This window comes from Leucoraja erinacea, chromosome 8 (assembly GCF_028641065.1).
Source record: "Leucoraja erinacea ecotype New England chromosome 8, Leri_hhj_1, whole genome shotgun sequence".
Taxonomy (NCBI): domain Eukaryota; kingdom Metazoa; phylum Chordata; class Chondrichthyes; order Rajiformes; family Rajidae; genus Leucoraja; species Leucoraja erinaceus.
Window position 1 is genome coordinate 7,183,847 of NC_073384.1, and position 27,943 is coordinate 7,211,789.

General features: G+C 47.4%; 1 protein-coding gene across 7 annotated transcripts in view; it reads right to left on the minus strand.

Moving 5' to 3' along the window:
• The window catches only part of LOC129699284 (1-phosphatidylinositol 4,5-bisphosphate phosphodiesterase beta-4), a 524,489-nt gene that overhangs the window by 117,927 nt on the left and 378,619 nt on the right, over nucleotides 1-27,943 (minus strand). For 5 of the 7 annotated variants that reach the window (XM_055638946.1, XM_055638944.1, XM_055638943.1 and 2 more), the window contains 7 exons: nucleotides 19,030-19,240; nucleotides 16,626-16,719; nucleotides 14,403-14,482; nucleotides 11,403-11,487; nucleotides 11,215-11,305; nucleotides 2,757-2,852; nucleotides 2,625-2,645 (listed from right to left, as the gene is read on the minus strand). In XM_055638946.1, the coding sequence (XP_055494921.1) occupies nucleotides 2,625-2,645; nucleotides 2,757-2,852; nucleotides 11,215-11,305; nucleotides 11,403-11,487; nucleotides 14,403-14,482; nucleotides 16,626-16,719; nucleotides 19,030-19,240 (678 nt within the window). The remainder of the gene's footprint in view (nucleotides 1-2,624; nucleotides 2,646-2,756; nucleotides 2,853-11,214; nucleotides 11,306-11,402; nucleotides 11,488-14,402; nucleotides 14,483-16,625; nucleotides 16,720-19,029; nucleotides 19,241-27,943) is intronic. The other 2 variants (XM_055638947.1, XM_055638945.1) reach the window with 1 other exon arrangement.

A 27,943-nucleotide genomic window follows, 5' to 3' on the forward strand; every position in this document is an offset into this window, starting at 1 on the left:
ACTGATTTTTAAACATTGGTCTTGCTTTCCTCGATCAAGCATCTTACTCGGGTCTCTGGCGCTGCAAGTTCTGTAAGGCAGCAACTCTACCGCTGTGCCACCATGCCGCACATTTTAAATTTATTAATTTTTAAAAAATCAAAGTTACCAAGAGAAAATATGGCGCGAACTAACTTAATTCTCAGAAACATAGAAAATAGGTGCAGGAGGAGGCCATTCGGCCCTTCGAGCCAGCACCGCCATTCAATATGATCATGGCTGATCGTCCCCTTACAATAACCCATGCCTGCCTTCTCCCCATATCCCTTGACTCCACTAGCCCCTAGAGCTGTATCTAACTCTCTCTTAAATCCATCCAGTGACTTGGCCTCCACTGCCCTCTGTGGCAGGGAATTCCACAAATTCACAACTCTCTGGGTGAAAATTCTTTGGCAATGCCACAATGCACATATTTCTGCAGAGATAAACCTTGTAGAATGTTTCATAGAAACCTTCCCATTGAAACTCATTACACAAAGCTCAGATGGGTAAAGAGATGACAGCATCTTTCAACATCAGACATATTGTAGCTCTGATGAGTAAAAGTGCTGCAGTAACTCGGCGAGTCAGGCAGCATCTCTGGTGAACGTGGACAGGTGACGTTTGTTGTCGGGACCCTTCTTCAGACTGATTGTACCAGGGGGTGAAAGCTGGAAGGGACATGGGGGGTCAGCCCAAAGCATGGCAAGTGATAGGCGGATACAGGATACAGGAGATGAGGTGTGCTGCGTTACTCCAGCACATTGTGCCTTTTTTGGGGGAGAAATCAGCATCTGCAGTTCCTTGTGTCCACAAAAGGCACCCGATATTTTGCAATGCCATGGGAAACGTCACCTATCCATGTTCTCCAGAGATGGAATCCGGGTCTGAACCCCATGTCTCCAAGAACCAAGACAGTTTCTTCCCAGCTGTTATCAGCCAACTGAACCATCCTACCACAAGTAGAGAGAAGTCCTGAACTACTATCTACCTCACAGGAGACCCTCGGACTATCTTTGGATCGGACTTTACCTTGCACTAAACGCTATTCCCTTATCGTGTATCCATACACTGTAAATGGCTCGGTTGTAATCATGTATTGTCTTTCCGCTGATTGGATAGCAGGCAACAAAAGCTTTCCCACTGTGCCTCTGTACACGTGACTGTAATCTGAACTCAACTTATACGGCGACAATTCCTTATTTGGTTATAGTGGACAGTCGACAACAATGGACGCCATTCCTCCCCCAACCCACCCCCACCACGGTCCGTTATAACCAGGGTCTACTGCAGTCATATTGGCCACATCCGCAAACTCTGATGCCCTCAAATTCGTTAAGTAAAAGTGATTTTAGAAAAGGCTGGATACAATTATTTCCACAGATGTAGAGGTTTGTGGAGACTTATATCGCAAGCTCAGGCTAAATCCGCTTTACGATTCACCGCACAAGTGTTGCTATTCAACCAAGATATCTGACGCAAGATATATTAGTCCACATAATTAAGAATTAGAGTGCAGCAGTGAAAACAAGTCAGGGAGAGAGAGTTTAGAGACATTTAAAAAAAATTAATTGATTTTACAATGTCAAATAATTATTAAAATCAGGGGTAGACAAAAAATGCTGGAGAAACTCAGCGGGTGAGGCAGCATCTATGGAACGAAGGAATAGGTGACGTTTCGGGTCGAGGCCCTTCTATCAGTCTGAAGAAGGGTCTCGACCCGAAACGCCACCTATTCCTTCGCTCCATAGATGCTGCCTCACCCATACAAAACTTACAAAACTCTTGGGGAGTTGGACAGGCTAGATGCAGGAAGATTGTTCCCGATGTTGGGGAAGTCCAGGACAAGGGGTCACAGCTTGGGGGGGAAATCCTTTAAAGCCGAGATGAGAAAAACTTTTTTCACACAGAGAGTGGTGAATCTCTGGAACTCTCTGCCACAGAGGGCAGTTGAGGCCAGTTCATTGGCTATATTTAAGAGGGAGTTAGATGTGGCCCTTGTGGCTAAGGGGATCAGAGGGTATGGAGAGAAGGCAGGTACGGGATGCTGAGTTGGATGATCAGCCATGGTCATATTGAATGGCGGTGCAGGCTCGAAGGGCTGAATGGCCTACTCCTGCACCTAATTTCTATGTTTCTATGTTTCCAGCATTTTTGTCTGCCTTCGATATTTCCAGCATCTGCAGTTCCTTCTTGAACATTAAAATCAGGGGTCTATTTTCAGTTTGGCTCCATCGCAAGAATGAATGAACGTTTCAATAGCAAACTTCTTGTAAAATCTCTCTCTCTGACAATGTCAGTTTGGCGACGCGCGTGTGTGTGTGTGTGTGTGTGTGCGTGCGCGCGCGTGTGTGTGTGTGTGTGTGTGTGTGTGTGTGTGTGTGAGTGTGTGCGCGCTTGTGTGCGTGCGCGTGTGTGTGTGTGTGTGTACAAACAGAAAGTGCAAGGGTGTGTCGGTGGTTACTGAAATAATTTGCCTGGGTTTCGGACCGAGAGTTAGCTTGGTGCTCAGCGATGTGTCACTTGGAGACCGAACAGATAGGAATAAACCAGTTTTTTAAAAAAAATATTAGATCAGTTAATTATCTGCAAACTACTTTCCTTACCCGAAATCGATGATAGGTCAGCTGTAAGTGTAGGACAAGAGAAAAATTACAAGCATTCAAGCTAAATTGTTCCTTCTTCTTACGCACAGTAATTGTTCTATGCAATTCGTGTCAACTTGCTAAAGTGGTTACCGTTTTCGATTTCCTCCTCGTTTTCATCCTCCAACATGCTGGCTGGGCTGGTGGCTTCCCCGCCCTCCATCAGGCTTTTAAACGTCTCAAGCTGCTCTAAGGACGAAAATAAATCATCAGGTGTTAATTCAAGGCTCATTCCCGGGATGGCGGGACTGTCATAGGCTGAGAGAATGGAGCGGCTGGGCTTGTACACTCTGTGGAGTTTAGAAAGGATGAGAGGAGATCTCATTGAAACGTATAAGATTGTTAAGGGTTTGGACACGCTGGAGGCAGGAAACATGTTGGGGGAGTCCAGAACCAGGGGCCACAGTTTAAGAATAAGGAGTAAGCCATTTAAAACGGAGACGAGGAAACACATTTTCTCACAGAGCGTGGTGAGTCTGTGGAATTCTCTGCCTCTGCGGTGGAGGCAGGTTCTCTGGATGCTTTCAAGAGATAGCTAGATAGGGCTCTTAAAACTAGCGGAGTCAGGGGATATGGGGAGAAGGCAGGAACGGGGTACTGATTGTGGATGATCAGCTATGATCACATTGAATGGCGGTGCTGGCTCGAAGGGCCAAAAGGCCTACTCCTGCACCTATTGTCTATTGTTAGTGTCAGTGGGGGGGGGGAGGGGCAGCACGGTGGCGCTGCGTTAGAGTTGCTGCCCCACAGCGCCAGTAATCCGGGTTCGATCCTGACTACGGGTGCTGTCTTCTGTCCTGGGGTGGACTGTCTCCCCCCCCCCCCCCCAATCTTTGCACATCCCCAATCCTTTCCACTCGTCAAACTTTAATTTAATGTTTTATGTATTTTGCGTTTTTTATGACTGTTAGCAGATCAATTTCCCTCCTGGGATAAACAAAGTTCTATCGTATCGGAGCATAGTTTGTCCGCTCTCCCCGTGACCGCGTGCGTTTTCTCCGGTTCCCTCCCACACTCCAAAGACGTACAGATTTGTAGTTTAATTGGCTTGGTAAAATTGTAAATTGTCCTTCGTGAGTGTAGGATAGTGTTAGTGCATCGGGATTGCTGGCCGGTGGACCAAAGGGCCTGGTTCCGCACTGTATCTCTAAACTAAACTAAATAACGTGCATTCGGCACATTGGCCTTCATCAGTCAGTGTAATGAGTATAGTCTGAAGAAGGGTCTCGACTCGAAACGTCGCCCATTCCTGCTGCTTGGCCCGCTGAGTTACTCCAGCACTTTGTGTCTATTGAGTACAGAAGCTGGGAGATCATATTACAGTTGTGTAAGACAGTTGTATAAGACATTGGTGAAGCCACGTTCAGAGTATTGTGTTCAGTTGTGGTCACCATGTTAAAGGAAAGATGGTGGCATGATTTACGAGGATGTTGCCAGGCCTGGAGCTGTACACTGTGGATAGCTCGATTGTAATCATGTATTGTCTTTCCGCTGACTGGTTAGACAATAGACAATAGACAATAGGTGCAGGAGTAGGCCATTCGGCCCTTCGAGCCAGCACCGCCATCTCGTATGTGTACGTGACAAATAAACTTGACTTGACTTGACAATGTGATCATGGCTGATCATCCACAATCAGCACCCCGTTCCTGCCTTCTCCCCATATCTCCTGACTCCTTTAAGAGCCCTATCTAGCTCTCTCTTGAAAGTATCCAGAGAACCGGCCTCCACCGCCCTCTGACGCAGAGAATTCCACAGTCTCACAACTCTCTGTGTGAAAAAGTGTTTCCTCATCTCCGTTCTAAATGGCTTACCCCTTATGCTCAAACTGTGACCCCTTGTTCTGGACTTCCCCAACATCGGGGACAATCTTCCTGCATCTAGCCCGTCCAACCCCTTAAGAATTTTGTAAGTTTCTATAAGATCCCCCCTCAATCTTCTAAATTCTAGCGGGTACAAGCCGAGTCTATCCAGTCTTTCAGCAGTGGGCAACCATCCAGCATTAATGCTTAGTTCGCAGCTGAGGTTTGAGCTCTTGACTCCAGGAGGGGAGAATGAAGACAAGCGGTCCTGTAAATGGGCCCCAGCGGTGCAAAAGGCAGAGTCCTTCCATGCATCTGCGATGAAGGTTTTTATTGCAAGGCATGCAGCTACCTATTCACCAGGGTGCGGTATAATTCACGTCAGGCGTATTTAATCTTGTACTCCAATGCACTGAAGACTAATTCACCTTTTCTCTTTCTATCTGCCTGCTCCACCTATGTGTTATTTTGGGTCGTATGAACGTATTTCACTGCCTCTTTTGTGCACTTTCAATGCAAACACAAAGAAATTCGCTGCATCTAGCTCGGTACAAGTGACAATAAAATATCATCATGTCTTAGATGCACAGGATCTCTTGCCCAGAGTAGGTGAATCGAGGACCAGTGGACATAGGTTCAAGGTGGAGGGGGAAAGATTTAATAGGAATCCGAGGGGTAACTTTTTCACTCAAAGGGTGATGGATGTATGGAATGAGCAGCCAGAGGAGGCAGTTGAGGCTGGGACCATTCCAACATTTAAGAAACAGTTAGACAGGTACATGGATAAGGACAGGTTAGGAAGGATATGGTCCAAACGCGGGCAGTTTGGACCAGTGTAGCTGGGACATGTTGGCCGGTGTGGGCAAGTTGGGCCGAAGGGCCTGTTTCCATGCTGTATCTCTTTGTGACTCTATAACTAGTGTAGATGGGGCATGGTGGCCAGTGTGGGCAAGTTGGGCTGAGGGGCCTGTTTCCATGTTGTATAATTCTATGACTATAACTAGTGTAGCTGGGACATGTTGGCCGGAGTGGGAAAGTTGAGCTGAAGGGCCTGTTTCCATGCTGTATCATTCTATGACTATAACTAGTGTAGCTGGGACATGTTGGCTGGTGTGGGCAAGTTGGGTCGAAGGGCCTGTTTCCACGCTGTATCATTCTATGACTGTATAACCAACGATTCCGTGTGTAACTGTTGGCATTTCAAGCTTTTCAGCAGAAGATCCAAGCTATTCCGCTACACGTTCCCAAGGACACCTTCTTCCCCTGAATGGTCCTCTTATCAGCTAGAGTGAGGTCCTGACCTTCCATCTACCAAAGGTGGACACAAAGAGCTGGAGTAACTCAGCGGGACAGGCAGCATCTCTGGAGTGAAGGAATGGGCTGACGTTTCGGGTTGGGACCCTTCCTCAGACATTTACTCTGATGGACATTTAAACTATCTTTATCGAACTTCAATGTTATATCTTTGCACTAAATGTTGCATCCTTTATCTGTGCACTGTGGACGGCCTGATTGTAATCATGTATAGTCTTTACTGGACAGCACGCAGACAAAAGCTTTTCGCTGTACCTTAGAACACGTGACAATAATAATAAACTAAACTAAACTGGTGGCCGATTGGGAAAGGGGGAGATGCAGCGAGACCTGGGTGTCATGGTACACCAGTCATTGAAGGTAGGCATGCAGGTGCAGCAGGCAGTAAAGAAAGCGAATGGTATGTTGGCTTTCATAGCAAGAGGATTTGAGTATAGGAGCAGGGAGGTTCTACTGCAGTTGTACAGGGTCTTGGTGAGACCACACCTGGAGTATTGCGTGCAGTTTTGGTCTCCAAATCTGAGGAAGGACATTATTGCCATAGAGGGAGTGCAGAGAAGGTTCACCAGACTGATTCCTGGGATGTCAGGACTGTCTTATGAAGAAAGACTGGATAGACTTGGTTTATACTCTCTAGAATTTAGGAGATTGAGAGGGGATCTTATAGAAACTTACAAAATTCTTAAGGGGTTGGACAGGCTAGATGCAGGAAGATTGTTCCCGATGTTGGGGAAGTCCAGGACAAGGGGTCACAGCTTAAGGATAAGGGGGAAATCCTTTAAAAAACCGAGATGAGGAGAACTTTTTTCACACAGAGAGTGGTGAATCTCTGGAACTCTCTGCCACAGAGGGTCGTTGAGACCAGTTCATTGGCTATATTTAAGAGGGAGTTAGATGTGGCCCTTGTGGCTAAGGGGATCAGGGGGTATGGAGAGAAGGCAGGTACGGGATACTGAGTTGGATGATCAGCCATTATCATATTGAATGGCGGTGCAGGCTCGAAGGGCCGAATGGCCTACTCCTGCACCTAATTTCTATGTTTCTATGTAAACTAAACCAGGTCTCTGTTGTAGTCATAGAGCCATACAGCGTGGAAACAGGCCCTTCGGCCCAACTTGCCCACACCCACCAACATGTCCCATCTACACTAGTCCCACCTGCCTTTGTTTGGCCCATATCCGACAAAACCTGTCCTATCCATGTACCCGACTAAATGTTTCTTAAACGTTGCGGTAGTCCGTCTCAACTGCAGCTCGTTCCCTACACCCACCACTCTTTGTGTTATCAGGCTTCTGAACGGTCCTTCCTTAGGCCGATTCACCTCCACCCCATTGTGGACATTGGACTTTGTCTCTGGAACTGGTGCGCTACAACGCTGAGATCTGGGACGACAGATGGCGCAATGGGCTAAGTGTTCGGCTGGCGACCGGAAGGTAGCCGGTTCGAATCCCGCTTGGAGTGCATGCTGTCGTTGTGTCCTTGGGGCAAGACACTTCACCCACCTTTGCATGTGTGTAAATGTAATGTAATTATGTGAAGCACTTTGGGGTCAATGCAAGTTGACTAAAAATGTGCTATATAAATAAGATTATTATTATTATTATTATGTAAAGTACACCAGATCTCTTTGGAGAGCAGGCAAAAGAAAGCTTATTACTCTCCCCCTCCCCGGCAAACCTTAACCTAACGATGAGTTGAAATATTTATGTCACAGGGAAATTGCCCTGCCAGCAGTCATAAATACACAAGATACACGAAACCTGATTGGGGATGATCAGCCATGATCACATTGAATGGCGGTGCCGGCTCGAAGGGCCGAATGGCCTACTCCTGAATGCATCTATTGTCTATTGAAACATGAAATGGAAGTGACGAGCGGAAAGGATTGAGGTTGTGCACAGATTGGGGGTGGGGGGGGGGGGGGGGAGTCAGTCTCAGTCTATCCCATGACAGAAGGGGGAAGAATTGTCCAGTTTGATAGCCACAGGGAAGAAGGATCTCCTGTGGCGTTCTGTGCTGCATCTTGGTGGAACCAGTCTGTTGCTGAAGGTGGACAAAAGTGCTGGAGAAACTCAGCGGGTGCAGCAGCGTCTATGGAGCGAAGGAAATAGGCAACGTTTCGGAACGAAACGTTGCCTATTTCCTTCGCTCCATAGATGCTGCTGCACCCGCTGAGTTTCTCCAGCACTTTTGTCTACCTTCAATTTTCCAGCATCTGCAGTTCCTTCTTAAACACTGGTGCTGAAGATGCTCCTCGGGTTGACCAGTGTGTCACGGAGGGGGTGAGCCGCATTGTCCAAGATGCTCCGCAGTTTGAGGAGCATCCTCCCCTCCAAGACCACCCTCCCGTGAATCCAACTACGCCCCTAGAACTGAGCCAGCCTTCCCGATGAGTTTATGGATCGTACAAATGGAAGTCACGCAGACTGCAAGCAGGGAAAAGAAAACATGGCCATTTAAGTAGCGTGGATTCCAAATTTTAATTTACTAAAAATAAACTGATTTAAAAATGCCAGTTCACCGTTGAACCAGTGACGCAGTCGGAGGGTGTTATTAACCAGGCATTTCAAGTATTGCTTTACGGAACATATTCTCCTATTTTTGTCCACAGTGCGTGGGCCTTTGCTCTCTCTCTCATCTAACATACATGGGAGAGAACTAGACTTCAGCTCCCTGCTGTCACTGCCCAAATACAGTCAAACACATGGGAGGTCAAGTTGCAGTTGTATAAGATGCTGTTATAACTTGTATAAGAGGCCCCGTTTAGAGTGCCGTGTGTCCAGTTCTGGGCACCACGCTACATAACCATATAACAATTACAGCACGGAAACGGGCCATCTCGACCCTTCTAGTCCGTGCCGAACAACGTATTCTCCCCTAGTCCCATATACCTGCGCTCAGACCATAACCCTCCATTCCCTTCCCGTCCATATAACTATCCAATTTATTTTTAAATGATAAAAACGAACCTGCCTCCACCACCTTCACTGGAAGCTCATTCCACACAGCCACCACTCTCTGCGTAAAGAAGTTCCCCCTCATGTTACCCCTAAACTTCAGTCCCTTAATTCTCAAGTCATGTCCCCTTGTTTGAATCTTCCCTACTCTCAGTGGGAAAAGCTTTTCCACGTCAACTATGTCTATCCCTCTCATCATTTTAAAGACCTCTATCAAGTCCCCCCTTAACCTTCTGCGCTCCAAAGAATAAAGCCCTAACTTGTTCAACCTTTCTCTGTAACTTAGTTGCTGAACCCCAGGCAACATTGTAGTAAATCTCCTCTGTACTCTCTCAATTTTGTTGACATCCTTCCTATAATTAGGCGACCAAAATTGTACACCATACTCCAGAATTGGCCTCACCAATGCCTTTTGACATTACATCCCAACTTCTATACTCAATGCTCTGATTTATAAAGGCCAGCACACCAAAAGCTTTCTTTACCACCCTATCTATATGAGATTCCACTTTCAGGGAACTGTGCACAGTTATTCCCAGATCCCTCTGTTCACCTGCATTCTTCAATTCCCTACCATTTACCATGTACGTCCCATTTTGATTTGATTATTATAGGAAAGACGTTGCTAAGTTGGAAAGGGTGCGGAGAAGATTTAGAAGGACGTTGCCAGGACTCGAGGGTCTGAGCTGCAGGGAGAGGTTGAGCAGGCTAGGACTCTCTTCCTTGGAGAACAGGGGGATCTTATAGAGGTGTTTAAAATCATGAGAGGAATAGATCGGGTAGATGCACAGAGTCTCTTGCCCAGAGTAGGGGAATCGAGGGCATAGGTTTAAGAAGTTGCAACGTTTAAGAAACATTCAGACAGGTGCATGGATAGGACAGGTTTCGAGGGATATGGATCAAATGCCGGCAAGTGGGACTGGTGTAGCTGGGACATGTTGGCTGGTGTGGGCAAGTTGGGCTGAAGGGCCTGTTTCCACAACCGTATCACTCTATGACTCTATTGCAACAGAAGGTGTATAATTTCTCTGTCCACATTTGTCACCAGCACGTCCACTTCAGCGAATACAACACAAGTTCATAACTTCTTGGAGTAGAATTAGGCCATTCGGCCCATCGAGTCTACTCCGCCCTTCAATCCTGGCTAATCTATCATTCCCTCACAAGCCCATTCTCCTGCCTTCACCCCGTAGCCTTGACACCCTCACTAATGAAGGATCTGTCAATGCCTTAAAAATACCCGATGGTTTGGCCTCTACAGCCATCTGTGGCAAGCTGCCCAAGCAAAATATGAGATGCTTTATTCAAGTGAATAAATGATGAATGATTGAGTAAATGAATAAGTTTATTGGCCAAGTATGTTCACATACAAGGGATTTGCCTTTGTGCTCCGCCCGCACGTAACAACGCAACATCTTTTTCACACAGAGAACCGGTGGAGGCCGGATCTCTGGATACTTTCAAGAGAGAGTTGGATAGGGCTCTTAAAGATAGTGGAGTCAGGGGGTATGGGGAGAAGGCAGGAACCGGGTACTGATTGGAGATGATCAGCCATGATCACATTGAATGGTGGTGTTGGCTCGAAGGGCCGAATGGCCAATTCCTGCACCTGTGGTCTATTGTCGATTGACATACTGTAAACCATTAAAATGAAAAATAAATCATTAAAACATTAAGAATAAAACATTACATTTGAACATGTGAATGAAATAAAATACTAGAGCAAAAGGGGGCTACAGATTTTTGTTTATTGAGTAGAGCTACTGCTCGTGGAAAAAAGCTGTGGTGTCTGGCTGTGGCAGCTTTGACAATCCGGAGTCGCCTTCCAGAGGGAAATGATTCAAAGAGTTTGTGACCAGGGTGAGAAGGGTCAGAGATGATCTTATCCGCTCGCTTCCTGGCCCTTGCAGTGTACAGTTCGTCAATGGTAGGCAGTGTGGCTTAACTCTGTTGGGGAGACCCAGTTTAACCCTGTCACTCCACCCCTAGTTTCAGTCTGAAGAAGGGCTCTGACCCAAAACGCCACATATCCTTTTTCTCCAGATATGCCGCCTGACCCGCTGAGTTACTCCAGCATTTTCCTCTGGATTTCCATAGGTGACAATCAACTCACCAAAAACAGACACATTTCTTAACAACATTGTACAAAGAATCTTATTTCGGAAGTGTTGAAGGAACTGCAGGTGCTGGTTTACACCGAAGATAGCAGACACAAAAAGCTGGAGTAACTCAGCGGGACAGGCGGCATCTCTGGAGAAAAGGAATAGGTGATGTTTCGGGGTCGAGACTCTTCTTCAGACCGAGTGTCAGGGGAGATGGAAACGAGAGATATCGACAGCGATGTGGAGAGATATAGAACAAATGAATGAAAGATATGGAAAAAAGTAATGAAACAGGCCAGGGTTGGCTATGGGCTTGGGTGAAAACGTGTTATAGACAACGAAACTCAACAAGATGACTTTGAAGCTTCCAACTTACTTGACTCTACTTCAGGTTTTAACCTCTTATTTTTGATGAGTATTTTTCTCTTCAGGTCGTTCGGAGATGCCAGGGGTCTGCCGGCATCTAGCTGTGAAGCAAAACGACAGGATCAACATTTTGCGACTAGTTTTCATTTGAGCTTCAATTCTTTTTAATAATACGTAGACAGAAACGTGTAAGCGTACTGGGTTGTTTTCCAGCGGCTGCTTCAAGAGAAGGTCTCCAAAGATTTCTTCACTGTACTTGGCCATCTTGTACTGCTGGGGTTTGCTGCAAAGGAGGAATAATTTAGTAAGGCAGAATAGTGTCGCATTTTAAGGATAGAATGAATGCATTAATGTCCCAGGTGACAGGTCACGGTGAAATTCTTAGCTCGCATACCCAAGGTATGTAAACAGTCGCTACATAAAGGGCGCTGGTAAAGTTACCCCCGCGCTGGGTCCACCTTTGTTCTCCCCCCGCTCCCCCACACCGGGTCATAAGGTATAGGAGCAGAATCAGGCCATTCGGCCCATCAAGTCTACTCCGCCATTCAATCATAGTCGGGAAAGGAATGGAGGGTTATGGTCTGAGTATAGGTAGATGGAACTAGGTGAGAATAAGTGTTCGGCATGGACTAGAAGGTCCGAGACGGCCTGTTTCCGTGCTGTAATTGTTAATGGGTTACAATTATAATATTTATCATAATAGTACTTTATTAGCCAAGTATGTTTCGCAACATAAGAGGAATTTGATTTGCCATACAGCATACCAATAAAGAACAACAAGACACCCAAATTGATTTTTAACATAAACATCCACCACAGTGACTCCTCCACATTCCTCACTGTGATGGAAGGCGATTAAAAGTTCAATCCCTTCCCTTTTTTGTTCTCCCTCAGTCGGGGAACTTGAACCCTCCGTTGCAGGGGCGATCTTGGCTCCCGTAGCCGATGATTGCGCATCGGGGGGGAATTGCAGCTCCCACGCGCCGGGTGATCGGACCCCGGGTCAGGGCTGGTCGAACCTCCTGCGACTTTGGAGCCTCCCGACAACAGTCTCTACCCGAGCTTCTCGATGTTGAAATCCGCAGGCTGAGGTTGGAGCGTCGATCCCACACAAGGGATCACAGGCTCCGAGGGTAAGTGCACGGTCCCGCGGTGGGGTTAAAGTCAGTCTCGAGCAAGGCCGCCAGCTCCATGATATTAGGCCGCAGAGTGATCAGAGATGGCTGATCTATTTCTCATTCCTAACCCCATTCTCCTGCCTCCTCCCCATTGCCCCCGACACCTGTATTAATCAAGAATCAATCTATCTCTGCCTTAAAAATATCCACAGACAACCTCCACAGCCCTCTGTGGCAAAGAATTCCACAGGTTCACCACCCTCTGACGAAAGAAGTTCCTTCTCATCTCCTTCCCAAAGGAACGTCCTTGAACAGTGAGGCTGTGATTTTGGTCCTAGACTCTCCCACTAGTAGAAACATCCTCTCCACATCCACTCTAATCAAGCCTTTCACTACTCGTTGCGTTTCAATGAGGTTCTCCGTCTTATTCTTCTAAACTCCAGCGAGTACAGGCCCAGTGCCGACAAACGGTCTTCATAGGTTAACCCACTCATTCCTGGAATCATTCTTGTAAACCGCCTCTGGACCCTCTCCAGAGACAGCACACCCTTCCTCAGATATGGTGTCTAAATAACCATATAACCATATAACAATTACAGCATGGAAACAGGCCATCTCGACCCTTCTAGTCCGTGCCGAACACATAATCTCCCCTAGTCCCATATACCTGCGCTCAGACCATAACCCTCCATTCCCTTCCCATCCATATAACTATCCAATTTATTTTTAAATGATAAAAAACGAACCTGCCTCCACCACCTTCGCTGGAAGCTCATTCCACACAGCCACCACTCTCTGAGTAAAGAAGTTCCCTTCCCCCTCATGTTACCCCTAAACTTCTGTCCCTAATTCTCAACTCATGTCCCCTTGTTTGAATCTTCCCTACTCTCAGTGGGAAAAGCTTATCCACGCCAACTCTGTCTATCCCTCTCATCATTTTAAAGACCTCTATTAAGTCCCCCCTTAACCTTCTGCGCTCCAAAGAATAAAGCCCCAACTTGTTCAACCTATCTCTGTAACTTAGTTGCTGAAACCCAGGCAACATTCTAGTAAATCTCCTCTGTACTCTCTCTATTTGGTTGACATCCTTCCTATAAATGATATGGTCCTCCATTGTCCATTGTTCTTCTCCCCCCCCCCCCCCCCCCCCCCTCCCCCCCTCCCCCCCCCCCCCCTCCCTCCCTCACGGCAGTCCCCCATCGCCGGGTCCTCCGTTATTCCCGCCGGTGCCTCCTCTAACTCCGTCGCCCCAGGGTGGTGCAGCGGTAGAATTGCTGCCTTTGCAGAGCCAGAGTCCCTGGTTCGATCCCGGCTACAGGTGCTGTCTGTATGGAGTTCGTCCGTTCTCCCCTGTGATCCGAGTGGGCTTTCCTCCAACACTCCAAAGACGTTACTTACAAAATTCTTAAGGGGTTGGACAGGCTAGATGCAGGAAGATTGTTCCCGATGTTGGGGAAGTCCAGAACAAGGGGTCACAGTTTAAGGATAAGGGGGAAATATTTTAGGACCGAGATGAGGAAAACATTTTTCACACAGAGAGTGGTGAATCTCTGGAATTCTCTGCCACAGAAGGTAGTTGAGACCAGTTCATTGGCTATTTTTAAGGGCTATATTTACATTGGCTAAAGGGATCAGGGGGTAGGGAGAGAAGGCAGGAACAGGATACTGATTTGTATGATCAGCCATGATCAGCAGGCTCGAAGGGCCGAATGGCCTACTCCTGCACCTATTTTCTATGTTTCTATGTGCAGGCTTGTAAGTCAATAGGCTTGGGATAAATGTAAAAAATTGTCTCTAGTGTGTGTGTGTGTGTGTGTGTGTGTGTGTGTGTGTGTGTGTGTGTGTGTGTGTGTGTGTGTGTGTGTGTGTGTGTGTGTGTGTGTGTGTGTGTGTGTGTGTGTGTGTGTGTGTGTGTGTGTGTGTGTGTGTGTAGTGTTAGTGCGCGGGGATCGCTGGTCAGCACGGGCTCAGTGGGCCAAAGGGCCTGTTTCCGCGCTATATCTCTAAACTGAACTTTAGCATCGTAGTGTGGTTACATCTCTGCTCGTCGACATTAATGTTACAGCAGAAAACTACTCACCTGCAGTGATTTTCAAATGAGAGGATAACGGGGTATTGTGATGTTACAAATGCCGTCTCCTTGATGGCTTGTATTACATCCTGTCAGTAAAATAGAAAAATCAAAATCACCATCTCATCTATAGCTCTGCTCTCACTCCCCATCCCCCCCCCACTCGTAACAAGGGTAGAGTTCCCCTTGTCCTCACCTTCCAGCCTACCAGCCGTCACATACAACAGATAATCCTCCAACATTTTGCCTTTGAGCCACGTCCCCTTTGTTATCTTGTTTTCACACCTTACCCTACCATATTCACCCAAAGATATAGAGCTTACAGCATCAGAGTCCCGGGTTCAATCCTGACTATGGGTGCTGTCTGTACAGAGTTTGTACCGTGACTAGCATGGGTTTTCTCCAGGTGCTCCGGTTTCCTCCCAAGACATACTGATGTGTAGGTTAATTGGCTCGGTATGAATGTAAAGTGTGTGTGTGTCCCTCCCACATTAACCTACAAACCTGTACGTCTTTTGGAGTGTGGGAGTAAACCGAAGATCTCAGAGAAAACCCACGCAGGTCACGGGGAGAAGGTACAAACTCTGTACGGACAGCACCCGTAGTCGGGATCGAACCCGGGTATCTGGCGCTGCAAGTGCTGTAAGGCAGCAACTCTACCGCTGCGCCATCGTGCCGCCCTTAGTTTCTGTTTAGTATTCATTGTGTGATCCCAATTATCTCACTTGATTCTTCCTTTTGATGTCACACTGATGGATATTCTTTCTGACAAATCTATATAGGCAGTTCTATGAATAGAGATGGGACCACAATGCTATTTAAGGAATTCAATTAGTACACAAAGGTAAGTGTTGAATTTATCCTGAGTATGTCTTCAAACTGGGGAACATGGCTTTTGCTAGATTGTTGGGAAACATTCAAATTGTGGATATGAACAGGCTTTAATAAGTATTTTGTTTGCATTTGTTTTGGTAATGCATATACATTATCATTGACTTGACTTGTATAGTCTAATGGCCCTGTCCCACGGTACGAGTTCATTCCAAGAGCTCTCCCGAGTTTGCCCTGATTCGAACTCGGATATTTACGGTAATGGCCACTCGTCGGTACTCGGGGCTCTCTCGTGGAGCATTTTTCAACGTGGACATTTTTTTGGCGAGTCAACATGTCGAAAAACGTTCTTGGGACAGGGTTATTACAGCGAGTCTTCCCATCTACACTAGTCCCACCCTGCCTGCGTTTACCTGCCGTAAACCTAGCGAGTCTCCTTAATCGTTGCGAGTACCTGCCGTTAGGTTGGATTGGACGAGCCGCTAAGAGACGGGTCCCAACAAGCTCACTGACGTACCCATAGAAACATAGAAACATAGTTCATTAGGCCATCCGTGCTTACCTGCACGAGTTGGCTGATTTTTTGCCTTTCTCCATACCCCCTGGGGGCCACAGCTCTCCCTCTTAAATATAGAATGAATGGCCTCAACTACCGTGGGACAGGGTTATTTCACAGCGTGCAACCATCTTCTCAGCCATCTACACTAGTCCCACCTGCCTGCGTTTGACCCAATATCCTTCTATACCTATCCTACCCATGGACCTGTCTAAATGTTTCTTAATCGTTGCGATAGTACCTGCCACAACTTGTTAGGTTGGATTGGACTAATCACGAACAGTCTTTCCGCTGACTGGGTAGCACGAAGCTTTCCACTGTACCTTGGTACACGTGACAAATAAACTAAACTAAACTAAACTAATGTGTCTAAAGAGATGGTAGGCAGAAGTGCTGGAGAAACTCAGCGGGTGCAGCAGCATCTATGGAGCGAAGGAAATAGGCAACGTTTCGGGCCGAAACCCTTCTTCAGGCCCTTTGTCTAAAGACCTGCTGAGTTACTCCAGCACTTTTGTATCTTTTTTCCAAGTCAAGTCAAGAGGCTTTATTGTCATGTGTCCCAGATAGGACAATGGAATTCTTAACCTTCAGCTGCAGTTCTTCCTTTCTACATCTATCTCTCAAATATCGAATGGGCAAGGACAATCTGCACCTCCGTATCTGAGTTTGTGGAGTTTGCAGGTTCTCCCCCTGCTTGCAGGAATGGTCTTGGAACCAATGGACTCAAAGGCTTTCTTCCAAGTCGTGAGAAACACCTCGACTTTCCACGACATTGTCCAGACTCGCAGAAAAGATAAGCATTAAAAATAGCGTTGCATTAACAGCACAACAAGGGAGAGCATTACCTTAAAAAGAATATCTGTGCACATCGCCTTGCCGTGTGTTATTATTGGCTCTTGGTCCTCCCCTTTCCCATCCCAGCAATCTAATTCAATACATCTGTAAAAACAAAACGAGCACTTCAAGCAAAATATATTGCCACTGAAAACCAAAATGCACATGGCATTCACATTCACGACAAGACATATTTACCGTAAAATATACCGCAATGCACAAGAGTAGTCAGGTTAGACTCAGAGAGATACACAGCCCAAAAAGACCTGGACAAGGTTAATTCCCGGGATGGCGGGACTGTCATATGTTGGAGATAGAATGGAGCGGCTGGGCTTGTATCTCTTGAAGATAGCGGAGTCAGGGGATATTGGGAGAAGGCAGGAACAGAGTACTGATTGGGGATGATCACAGTGAATGGCGGTGCTGGCTCGAAGGGCCGAATGGCCTAGTCCTGCACCCATTGTCTATTGAATCTGCCGCATTCTCCTGTATGCAGGAGCATCTATCTCTGCTCCACAGCACAACTACCAGAACTTTGTGATCATCTCATTTTCAATTCATGACAGCTGCTGTTCTTTCAAGGGCAGTATTTTTCTAGCCTGTCAACCATCCAGCCAGCGTGTCTGGTACACACAGTGATTTGGCAATTCTACGAGCATCTGCTTGTCAGGAACGCACAAACAAGTTGCAAGGGCATTAACTTTACTCCATCATGAATCAAAAAGTTTCAGAGGAGTGAATAACATTGGTCACCTCACAGAGTGTACAATAGACAACAGACAATAGGTGCAGGAGTAGGCCATTTGGCCCTTTGAGCAGCACCGCCATTCAATGTGATCATGGCTGATCATCCCCAATCAGTACCCCCGTTCCTGCCTGTTCCCCATATCCCCTGACTCCGCTATTTTTAAGAGCCCTCTCTTGAGAGCATCCAGCATGCAGAGAACCGGCCTCCACTGCCCTCTGAGGCAGAGAATTCCACACACTCACCACTCTCTGTGAGAAAAAAGTGTTTCCTCGTCTACGTTCAAAATGGCTTACTCCTTATTCTTAAACTGTGGCCCCTGGTTCTGGACTCCCCAACATCGGGAACATGTTTCCTGCCTCTAGTGTGTCCAAGCTCTTAACAATCTTATATGTTTCAATGAGATCCCCTCTCATCCTTCTAAACTCCAGAGTGTACAAGCCCAGCCGCTCCATTCTCCCGGCATATGGCTGTCCCGCCATCGCGCCACACCTTTGATAGCTCTGCTCAATCTGCATTGCGTCCCCACCATAGATCACTCCCACAGACACAGAATGAGGCTCTTCGGCCCAACTCGTCCATACTATCCAAGATGCCCCATCTACATAAGTCCCACTGCCCGTGTTCGGTCCACATCCCTCTGAACCTGTCCTATCCATGTACCTGCCCAAATGTCTTCTAAATGTTGTTGTTACGTCCGTCTCAACCACTTCCTCTGACAGCTCGTTCCATTCATATACCATGCTTTAGTTTTTAGTCATTAGTGTTAGAGGTACGGAACAGAAACAGGCCCTTCTGCCCCACCGCCTCCGTACCGACCCATGATCCCCGCACATTAACAATATCCCGGGGACAATTTACATTTACACCAAGCCAATGAACCTACAAACCCCGCACGCCTTTGGAGCGTGGAAGGAAATCCTGGGAACTCAGGAGAAAACCCACGCGAAAATCTACAGGGAGAACGTGCAAACTCCGTACGGACAGCACCCGTGGGTCGGGATCGAACCCGGGTCTCCGGCACCGCTAGGCAGCAACTCTACCGCTGCGCCACTCTTCAGTCACGGAAAGGTTTGTGTCACATCTCTGTTGGGATAGCGTAGACAAGAAATTCCTCCCAACCATGTGTGTTTCGTTTAGTTTAGAGATACAGCCATGGAAACAGGCCCTTCGGCCCATCGAGTCCAAGACGACTATCGATCACTCTCAGAAGAAGTTGTTAAGAAAGAACTGCAGATGCTGGAAAAATCGAAGGTAGACAAAAATGCTGGAGAAACTCAGCGGGGTGAGGCAGCATCTATGGAGCGAAGGAATAGGTGACGTTTCGGGTCGAGACCCGAAACGTCACCTATTCCTTCGCTCCATAGATGCTGCCTCACCCGCTGAGTTTCTCCAGCATTTTTGTCTACACTCTCAGACGAAGGGTCTCGACCCGAAACGTCACCCTTTCCTTCGGTGAGTCTGAAGAACGTCACCCATTCCTTCTCTCTACAGTTGCTGCCTGCCCCGCTGAGTTACTCCAGCATTTTGTGTCTATCAATCACTCTAGTTCGATGTTGGTTCTTTGCAGGCTCTTACGAATTGTACGTTTCGTCCCACATTATCGATCGTTTAACGCGGAAGTCTCTTATGGAAGGAAAAAAAAACATTGCGAGCAATTCGTGGCATACCTGCAGCCAGACAGAAGGACTTGTCTGTACATCTCCACTGAAGACTTGCCTCCAAACTGCCGACCCGTGAGATAGGTGTTGTGTGAGGAGCTGATGAAATAGTGCGAGAGGGGTTGGTCCATTTCTTGATACAGCTCCAAGCGGTCGAGGAAGACTGGTGCATTTTCATCCGACATCAGGTACCTGCAGAACCCATCGGACGACATCCTGGCTGCAAAACAACGTTGATAGTTTTTAATGCATAGAGTCATAGAGTGATACAGCGTGGAAACAGGCCCCTCGACCCGACTTGCCCACACCGGCCAACAAAGTCCCAGCTACACTAGTCCCACCTGCCTGCGCTTGGTCCACAACCCTCCAAACCTGTCCTATCCATGTGCCTGTCCAACTGTTTCTTAAACGTTGGGATAGTCCCAGCCTCAACTACCTCCTCTGGCCCGAAACGTCGCCTATTGATCAGTCTGAAGAAGGGTTTCCCCGAAACGTCGCCTATTTCCTTCGCTCCATAGATGCTGCTGCACCCGCTGAGTTTCTCCAGCAATTTTGTGTACCTTCTACCTCCTCTGGCAGCTCGTTCCATACACCCACCACCCTTTGTGTACCTGTCCAACTGTTTCTTAAACGCTGGGATAGTCCCAGCCTCAACTACCTCCTCCGGCAGCTCGTTCCATACACCCACCACCCTCTGTGGGGTGGGAGATTGCGACCTTAACGCGGTCCGCCCTGTTTCAACGAATGCAATCAACCTGGTGTGCACAATCAAATAAGATCAAATAGAACAAGCTGTCCTACAAATTTAGGCTGTGCACACCATACGCTAGAAGAGACCACCGTTTGTGTACCTGTCTAACTGTTTCTTAAACATTGGGATAGTTCCAGCCTCAACTACACCCCTCTGGCAGCTCATTCCATACACCCATCCCCCTTTGTGTGAAAACGCTACCCCTCAGATTCCTATTAAATCTTTTCCCCCTTCACCTTAAACCTATGTCCTCTGGCCCTCAATCCCCCCCCACCCCCCACCCCTCACCCCACTCTGGGCAAGAGACTCTGTGCGTCTACCCGATCTATTCCTCTCATGATATGATACACCTGCATAAGATGACCCCTCATCCTCCTGCGCTCCAGGGGATAGTCCCAACCTGCTCGCCCTCTCCCCATAGCTCAGACTCTACAGTCCTGGCGACATCCTCATCAATCTTCACTGCACCCTCTCCAGCCTGAATTCAAATCCGACCACTCGATTGTGAAAATCTGTGTCAGTGCCGTGCTGTACATTAGTACGGTGTCGCTAATTAGGTCTGTGCGGCCAACCAGAACTGATTAATGTGCAGAGAATGCGCTGGAAACGTCACCCTCTCCCCAGAACACAAGCCGATGGAAATCAATGTCATACCAAGGGCTCCATTCTGCATTCACTGTCGCACCGACAAAAGCAACAGTCTCACACATCAGAATGCAAACCCACTTGCCAAGGAGGAGTGTTTCTGGACTTTTATACTCAATACTCTGGAGTATGAAAAAAAAAAACGAGGCATGGGAAGATGAGTTTAAACATTTTTTTTAGAGATACAGCGCGGAATCCCATCCATCGGCCCAACGACTCCACACTGACCAGCGATTCCCGCACACCCTACACACACTAGGGATAGTTTACACTATCTTACACAAACTAGGGATAATTTACTCTTATACCAAGCCAATTAACCTACAAACCTGCACGTCTTTGGAGTGGGGGAGGCAACTGAAGATCTCGGAGAAAACCCACGCAGGTCACGGAGAGAATGTAGAAACTCTGTACAGACAGCCCCCGTGGTCAGGATCGAACCCGGGTCTCAGCTGCAAGCGCTGTAAGGACGCAACTCTGCCCCCGTGCCGAGTGGCGCAAAGTGGAGTTAGACACTGCGGAGTTTGCTCAGAAAAGCAAAACTTCCAGTGCCGTCGAGACCTCACTTTGCATGGGTAGCTGAGAAAAGATCGTTTTAAGCAATATCAACCATAGGCTATCCCTAAGGAGTCATAGGGTGACACAGCATGGAAACACGCCCTTCAGACCAACCTCCCCACACTGTCCCAGCTAGACCATTCCCACCTGCCCACATTTGGCCGATATCCCTCCAAACCTGTCCTATGCATGTTGGGGGGTAGTAAGTTGGTTAATTAGCCTACGAGTATGTAGGGAGCGGATGAGAAAGTGGGGTAACATATATGGCGCAGCAGTAGAGTAGCAATAGAGACCCGTGATAGCTCCAGACTTCGGGTGCTGTCTGTACGGAGTTTGTACGTTCTCCCCGTGACCTGTGTGGATTTTCCCCAGTTTCCTCCCAAACTCCAAAGCCGTGCAAGTTTGCCTTTGGTAAAAACTGTAACTTGTCCCGAGTGTGTAGGCTAATGCTAGCGTGGACACGGGCCTGTTTCTGCGCTGCATCTCTGAACTTGTAAACAAAAAAAGGGCCATCCCAAAGACGTGCGGGATTTGTAGGTTAATTGGGCGTAAAACTCCCCCTTGTATGCAGGGAGTAGATGAAAAATTGTGATAACATAGATGGCGCAGGGGTAGGGTTGCTGCCTCACTGCGCCAGAGACCCGGGTTCCATCCTGACCACGGCTGCTGTCTGTGCTGAGTGTGCACGTTCTCGGGGAAAGTACCAGAGGAACTCAGCGGGTTCAAGGATTGGACAGACGACATTTCAAGTCGGGACCTTTCTTCAGACTCCATTGTCAATTCTCTCCACAGATGCTGCCTGACCTGCGAAGTTCCTCCAGCACTTGGTATTTTGCTCAAGGTTCCAGCAGCTGCAGATCCTCGTGTCACCTTGAACGCTGACAGGCTGCAGGACTTCAGAATAATTTGTCTCAAGAAATGAAGGTTATATATTTTTCATGTACAGTAGACAAAGTCAGTCTTCAATTGCAATAATGCAAGTGAACTTCTTCAGATTGGAGAAGGGTCTCGACCGTAAAGGGCCTGTCCCACTTAGGCGATATTTTTAGGCGACTAGGCTGTCGGCCCATGGCCGCCAGGGTGTCGCCTGTACGGCCGTGAGTCGTCTCCGCAGGCGCACAAAGAGTCGTAGCGTTTTTCTGGCCGCCACTGGATTTTGAAATGTTCAAAACTTTTCAGCGAACGTGGGCTTGTCGTAGCTTGTCTTGTCCTGACGTAGGTGCTGTCGTAGGATGTCGCCAGGTGACGTAGGTTATCGCCGGTGTTGACCGGTCAATTCCATTGTCGTAGTCGCCTAAAAAATGGCCCTTAAACGTCACCCATTCCTTCCCTCCAGAGATGCTGCCGGTCCCGCTGAGTTACTCCAGGTTTTTGTGTCCCTACCCACGAGTGGCAATTTTCACAGAGGGCCAAGTAACCTACAAACCCGCACGTCTTTTGGGATGTGGGAGGAAACCGGAGCACCCGGTGGAAACCAACGCCGGCAGAGGGAGAACGTGCAAACTCCACACAGACGTGGTATGGTCCTAGTCTAATTGAAGACTGTGAATCACAGGCACTAGAAAGAGAGTATTTAACATGAGGATTAGGAAGAGGGGAGGTGCACCGAGACCTGGGTGTGCTTGTACATCAGTCACTGAAAGTAAGCATGCAGGTACAGCAGGCAGTGAAGAAAGCTAATGGCATGTTGGCCTTCATAACAAGAGGATTTGAGTACAGGAGTAAAGAGGTCCTTCTGCAGTTGTACAGGGCCCTAGTGAGACCACACCTGGAGTATTGTGCGGAGTTTTGGTCTCCTAATTTGAGGAAGGACATTCTTGCTGTTGAGGGAGTGCAGCGTAGATTCACCAGGTTAATTCCCGGGATGGCGGGACTGACATATAATGAAAGAATGGGTCGACTGGGCTTGTATGCACTGGAATTTAGAAGGGTGAGAATGGATATTATAGAAACATATAAAATTCTTACAGGATTGGACGGGCTAGATGCGGGAAAAATGTTCCCCATGTAGGGGGAGTCCAGAGCCAGGGGTCACAGTTTAAGAATAAGGGGTAGGCCATTTAGGACTGAGGTGAAGAAAAACCTCTTCACCCAGAGAGTTGTGAATCTGTGGAATTCTCTGCCACATAAGACAATGGAGACCAATTCACTGGGTGTTTAAGAGAGAGTTAGAAACATATAAACATAAAAACATAGAAAATAGGTGCAGGAGTAGGCCATTCGGCCCTTCGAGCCTGCACCGCCATTCAATATGATCATGGCTGATCATCCAACTCAGTATCCTGTACCTGCCTTCTCTCCATACCCTCTGATCCCTTTAGCCACAAGGGCCACATCTAACTCCCTCTTAAATATAGCCAATGAACTGGCCTCGACTACCCTCTGTGGCAGAGAGTTCCAGAGATTCACCACTCTCTGTGTGAAAAAAGTTCTTCTCATCTCAGTTTTAAAGGATTTCCCCCCTAATCCTTAAGCTGTGACCCCTTGTCCTGGACTTCCCCAACATCGGGAGCAATCTTCCTGCATCTAGCCTGTCCAACCCCTTAAGAATTTTGTAAGTTTCTATAAGATCCCCTCTCAATCTCCTAAATTCTAGAGAGTATAAACCAAGTCTATCCAGTCTTTCTTCATAAGACAGTCCTGACATCCCAGGAATCAGTCTGGTGAACCGTCTCTGCACTCCCTCTATGGCAAGAATGTCCTTCCTCAGATTTGGAGACCAAAACTGTACGCAATACTCCAGGTGTGGTCTCACCAAGACCCTGCACAACTGCAGTAGAACCTCCCTGCTCCTATACTCAAATCCTTTTGCTATGAAAGCTAACATACCATTCGCTTTCTTCACTGCCTGCTGCACCTGCATGCCTACTTTCAATGACTGGTGTACCATGACACCCAGGTCTCGCTGCATCTCCCCTTTTCCTAGTCGGCCACCATTTAGATAATAATTAGATTATTTAGAGTTAGATTTAGCTCTTAGGGCTAACAGAATCAAGGGATCTGGGGAGAAAGCAGGAACGGGGCACTGATTCTGGATGATCAGCCATGATCATATTGAATTGCAGTGCTGGCTCAAAGGGCCGAATGGCCTACTCCTGCACCTATGTTTCTATGTGCCCTGGAGTTTACAGGGATTGGAGCAGTGCAAGACGGCCAAAGGAGCAGGAGCAGGCGTGGGTCAAAAGTCAAATGCAGCTGATGCTGCAAATCGAAGACTGAACAGAAATCGTTGGAAATATTTTTTTGATTCTGATGAACAAGACGAAAGGAACAAGGTGACATACAATGGGTTCAAGTTTCAAGGAGCACAGAACAGTACGCCACAGGAAAGGCCGCTCGGCCCAAAATATTCGTGCTGTACAGGATGCCATGATAAACTAATCTCCACTGACTGCTTGTGATCCATAACCTTTCATTCGCTGCATACCATATCTGAGGAAGGATGTGCTGGCTCTGGAGAGGGTCCAGAGGAGGTTTACAAGAATGGTCCCAGGAATGAGTGGGTTAACCTACGATGAGCGTTTGTCGGCACTGGGCCTGTACTCGCTGGAGTTTAGAAGAATGAGGGGGAGACCTCTTTGAAACATACAGAGTAGTGAAAGGCTTGGATAGAGTGGATGTGGAGAGGATGTTTCCACTAGAGGGAAAGTCCAGGACTACGGGTGCTGTCTGTGCGGAGTTTGCACGTTCTCCCCGTAACCTGCGTGGGTTGTCTCCGATACCTTCGGCTTCCTCCCACATTCCAAAGACGTACAGGTTTGTAGGTTAATTGGCTCTTAAAGATAGCGGAGTGGTGGGATATGGGGAGAAGGCAGGAACGGGGTACTGATTGTGGATGATCAGCCATGATCACAGTGTATAGCGGTGCTGGCTCGAAGGGCAAAATGGCCTACTCCTACACCTATTGTCTACTGTAACTGTAAAAATTGTCCCTAATGGGTGTAGGATAGTGTTCATGTGCGGGGATCGCTGGTCGGCGCGGACCCGATGGGCCGAAAGGTCTGTTTCCATGCTGTATCTCTAAACTAAACTAAGATTAGAGAATGGTGCCATTAGGACAGACACAGCAAACTGGAGTAACTCAACGGGTCAGGCTGGATCCCTGGAGAGAAGGAATAGATGACGTTTTGGGTCGAGACCCTTCTTCAGACTGGCTGCTTTACCCGAGTCAGAAGAAGGGTTTCCGACTCAAAAAGTAACCCGTTCCTTTTCTCCAGAGATGCTGCCTGACCCGCTGAGTCACTCCAGCTTTTTGTGTCTATCTTTGGTATAAACCAGCATCTGCTGTTCGTTCCTAAACCACAGTGATATAAAGGATTAAATGTTTAAGAAGGAACTGCAGATGCTGGAAAATCGAAGGTAGACAAAAATGCTGGATAAACTCAGCGGGTGAGGCAGCATCTATGGAGCGAAGGAATAGGTGACGTTTCGGGTCGAGACCCGAAACGTCACCTATTCCTTCGCTCCATAGATGCTGCCTCCCCCGCTGAGTTTCTCCAGCATTTTTGTCTACCTGTGATATAAAGGAAATGGGTTGGTGTGGGAAGGAACTGCAGATGCTGGTTTAAACCGAAGAAAAGACACTCAAAAACTGGAGTAACTCAGCGGGTCAGACAGCACCTCTGGAGAAAAGAAAGAGGTAATATCTTGGGTCGAGGCGGGTTGGTCTGAAGGAGAGTCTCAACCCGAAAAACGTCACCTATTCCTTTTCTCCAGAGATACTGGAGAAAACCCACTGAGTTACTCCAGCGTTTTGTATCCATCTAAAGGAAATGGCTTTCAAAGGCAGTTTGTCCCTACGTCCACTAGATGGCAGATACTGTTCAGATTTAACCAAGCTATAAGACACCATCTCTTTGCATATTTCATACACCAATGCAATAAGCAGCGACACTGAACATGCTTTTTGTGGAAAGGAAGATTTTGTTGGCTTCATTGTCAAAGATTTCACTTTCAACTCCTTGGAGGGCTGTTCCATAACCATATAACCATATAACCATATAACAATTACAGCACGGAAACAGGCCATCTCGGCCCTACAAGTCCATGCCGAACAAATTTTTTTCCCCTTAGTCCCACCTGCCTGCACTCATACCATAACCCTCCATTCCCTTCTCATCCATATGCCTATCCAATTTATTTTTAAATGATACTAATGAACCTGCCTCCACCACTTCCACTGGGAGCTCATTCCACACCGCCACCACTCTCTGCGTAAAGAAGTTCCCCCTCATATTACCCCTAAACTTCTGTCCCTTAATTCTGAAGTCATGTCCTCTTGTTTGAATCTTCCCTATTCTCAAAGGGAAAAGCTTGTCCACATCAACTCTGTCTATCCCTCTCATCATTTTAAAGACCTCTATCAGGTCCCCCCTTAACCTTCTGCGCTCCAGAGAATAAAGACCTAACTTATTCAACCTATCTCTGTAACTTAGTTGTTGAAACCCAGGCAACATTCTAGTAAATCTCCTCTGTACTCTCTCTATTTTGTTGACATCCTTCCTATAATTTGGCGACCAAAATTGTACCCCCATACTCCAGATTTGGTCTCACCAATGCCTTGTACAATTTTAACATTACATCCTAGCTTCTATACTCAATGCTCTGATTTATAAAGGCTAGCATACCAAAAGCTTTCTTTACCACCCTATCTATATGAGATTCCACCTTCAAGGAACTATGCACGGTTATACCCAGATCCCTCTGTTCAACTGTATTCTTCAATTCCCTACCATTCACCATGTACGTCCTATTTTGATTTGTCCTGCCAAGGTGTAGCACCTCACATTTATCAGCATTAAACTCCATCTGCCATCTTTCAGCCCATTTTTCCAAATGGCCTAATAAGTGGAAAACAGATGCACGGTGGCACAGCGGTAGAGTTGCTGCCTCACAGCGCCAGAGACGCGGGTTCGATCCTGAATCCGGGTGCTGTCTGTACGGAGTTTGTACGTTCTCCCCGTGACCTGCGTGGGTTTTCTCCCGTTGCTCCGGTTTCCTCCCACGCTCCAAAGACGCGCAGGTTTGCAGGTTAAATGGCTTCGGTCAAATTGTAAATTGTCCCCAGTGTGTGTAGGACAGTGTTAGTGCGCGGGGATCGCTGGTCGGCACGGACACGATGGGCCGAAGGGCCTGTTTCCGCGCTGCATCTCTCAAGTGAACTAATCAGATCTCGGTAGTCGTCTAACGAGTCATAGCACTCACTTTGAACAAAATATAACCAACTTAGCAATGTCATAGAAACATAGAAAATAGGTGCAGGAGGAGGCCATTCGGCCCTTCGAGCCAACACCGACATTTATTGTGATCATGGCTGATAGTCCCCAATCAACAACCCGTGCCTGCCTTCTCCCCATATCCCTTGACTCCACTAGCCCCTAGAGCTCTATCTAACTCTCTCTAAAATCCATCCAGTGATTTGGCCTCCACTGCCCTCTATGGCAGGGGAATTCCACAAATTCACAACTCTCTGGGTGAAAACCCTTTTTCTCACCTCAGTCTTAAATGGCCTCCCCTTTATTCTAAGACTGTGGCCCCTTGTTCTGGACTCACCCAACATTGGGAAATTTTTTCCTGCATCTAGCTTGTCCAGTCCTTTTATAATTTTATATGTTTCTCTAAGATTCCCCCTCATCCTTCTAAACTCCAGTGAATACAAGCCTAGTCTTTTCAATCTTTCCTCATATGACAGCCCCGCCATCCCAGGGATCAATCTCGTGAACATACGCTGCACTGCCTCAATCACAAGGATGTCCTTCCTCAAATTAGGAGACCAAAACTGTACACAATACTCCAGATGTGGTCTCACCAGAGCCCTATACAACTGCAGAAGAAATAAAAAAAAGTAATTTTAGGTTTGCAGTTGTTGTGCTTTTGTGGATCAGTCTGTCTCGCCATCTGCAGGCAGGGAAAAAGACTTGCCATTTGTTTATGAAAAGCAACACTGTGGTTTAAGGTCACGCATCGTGG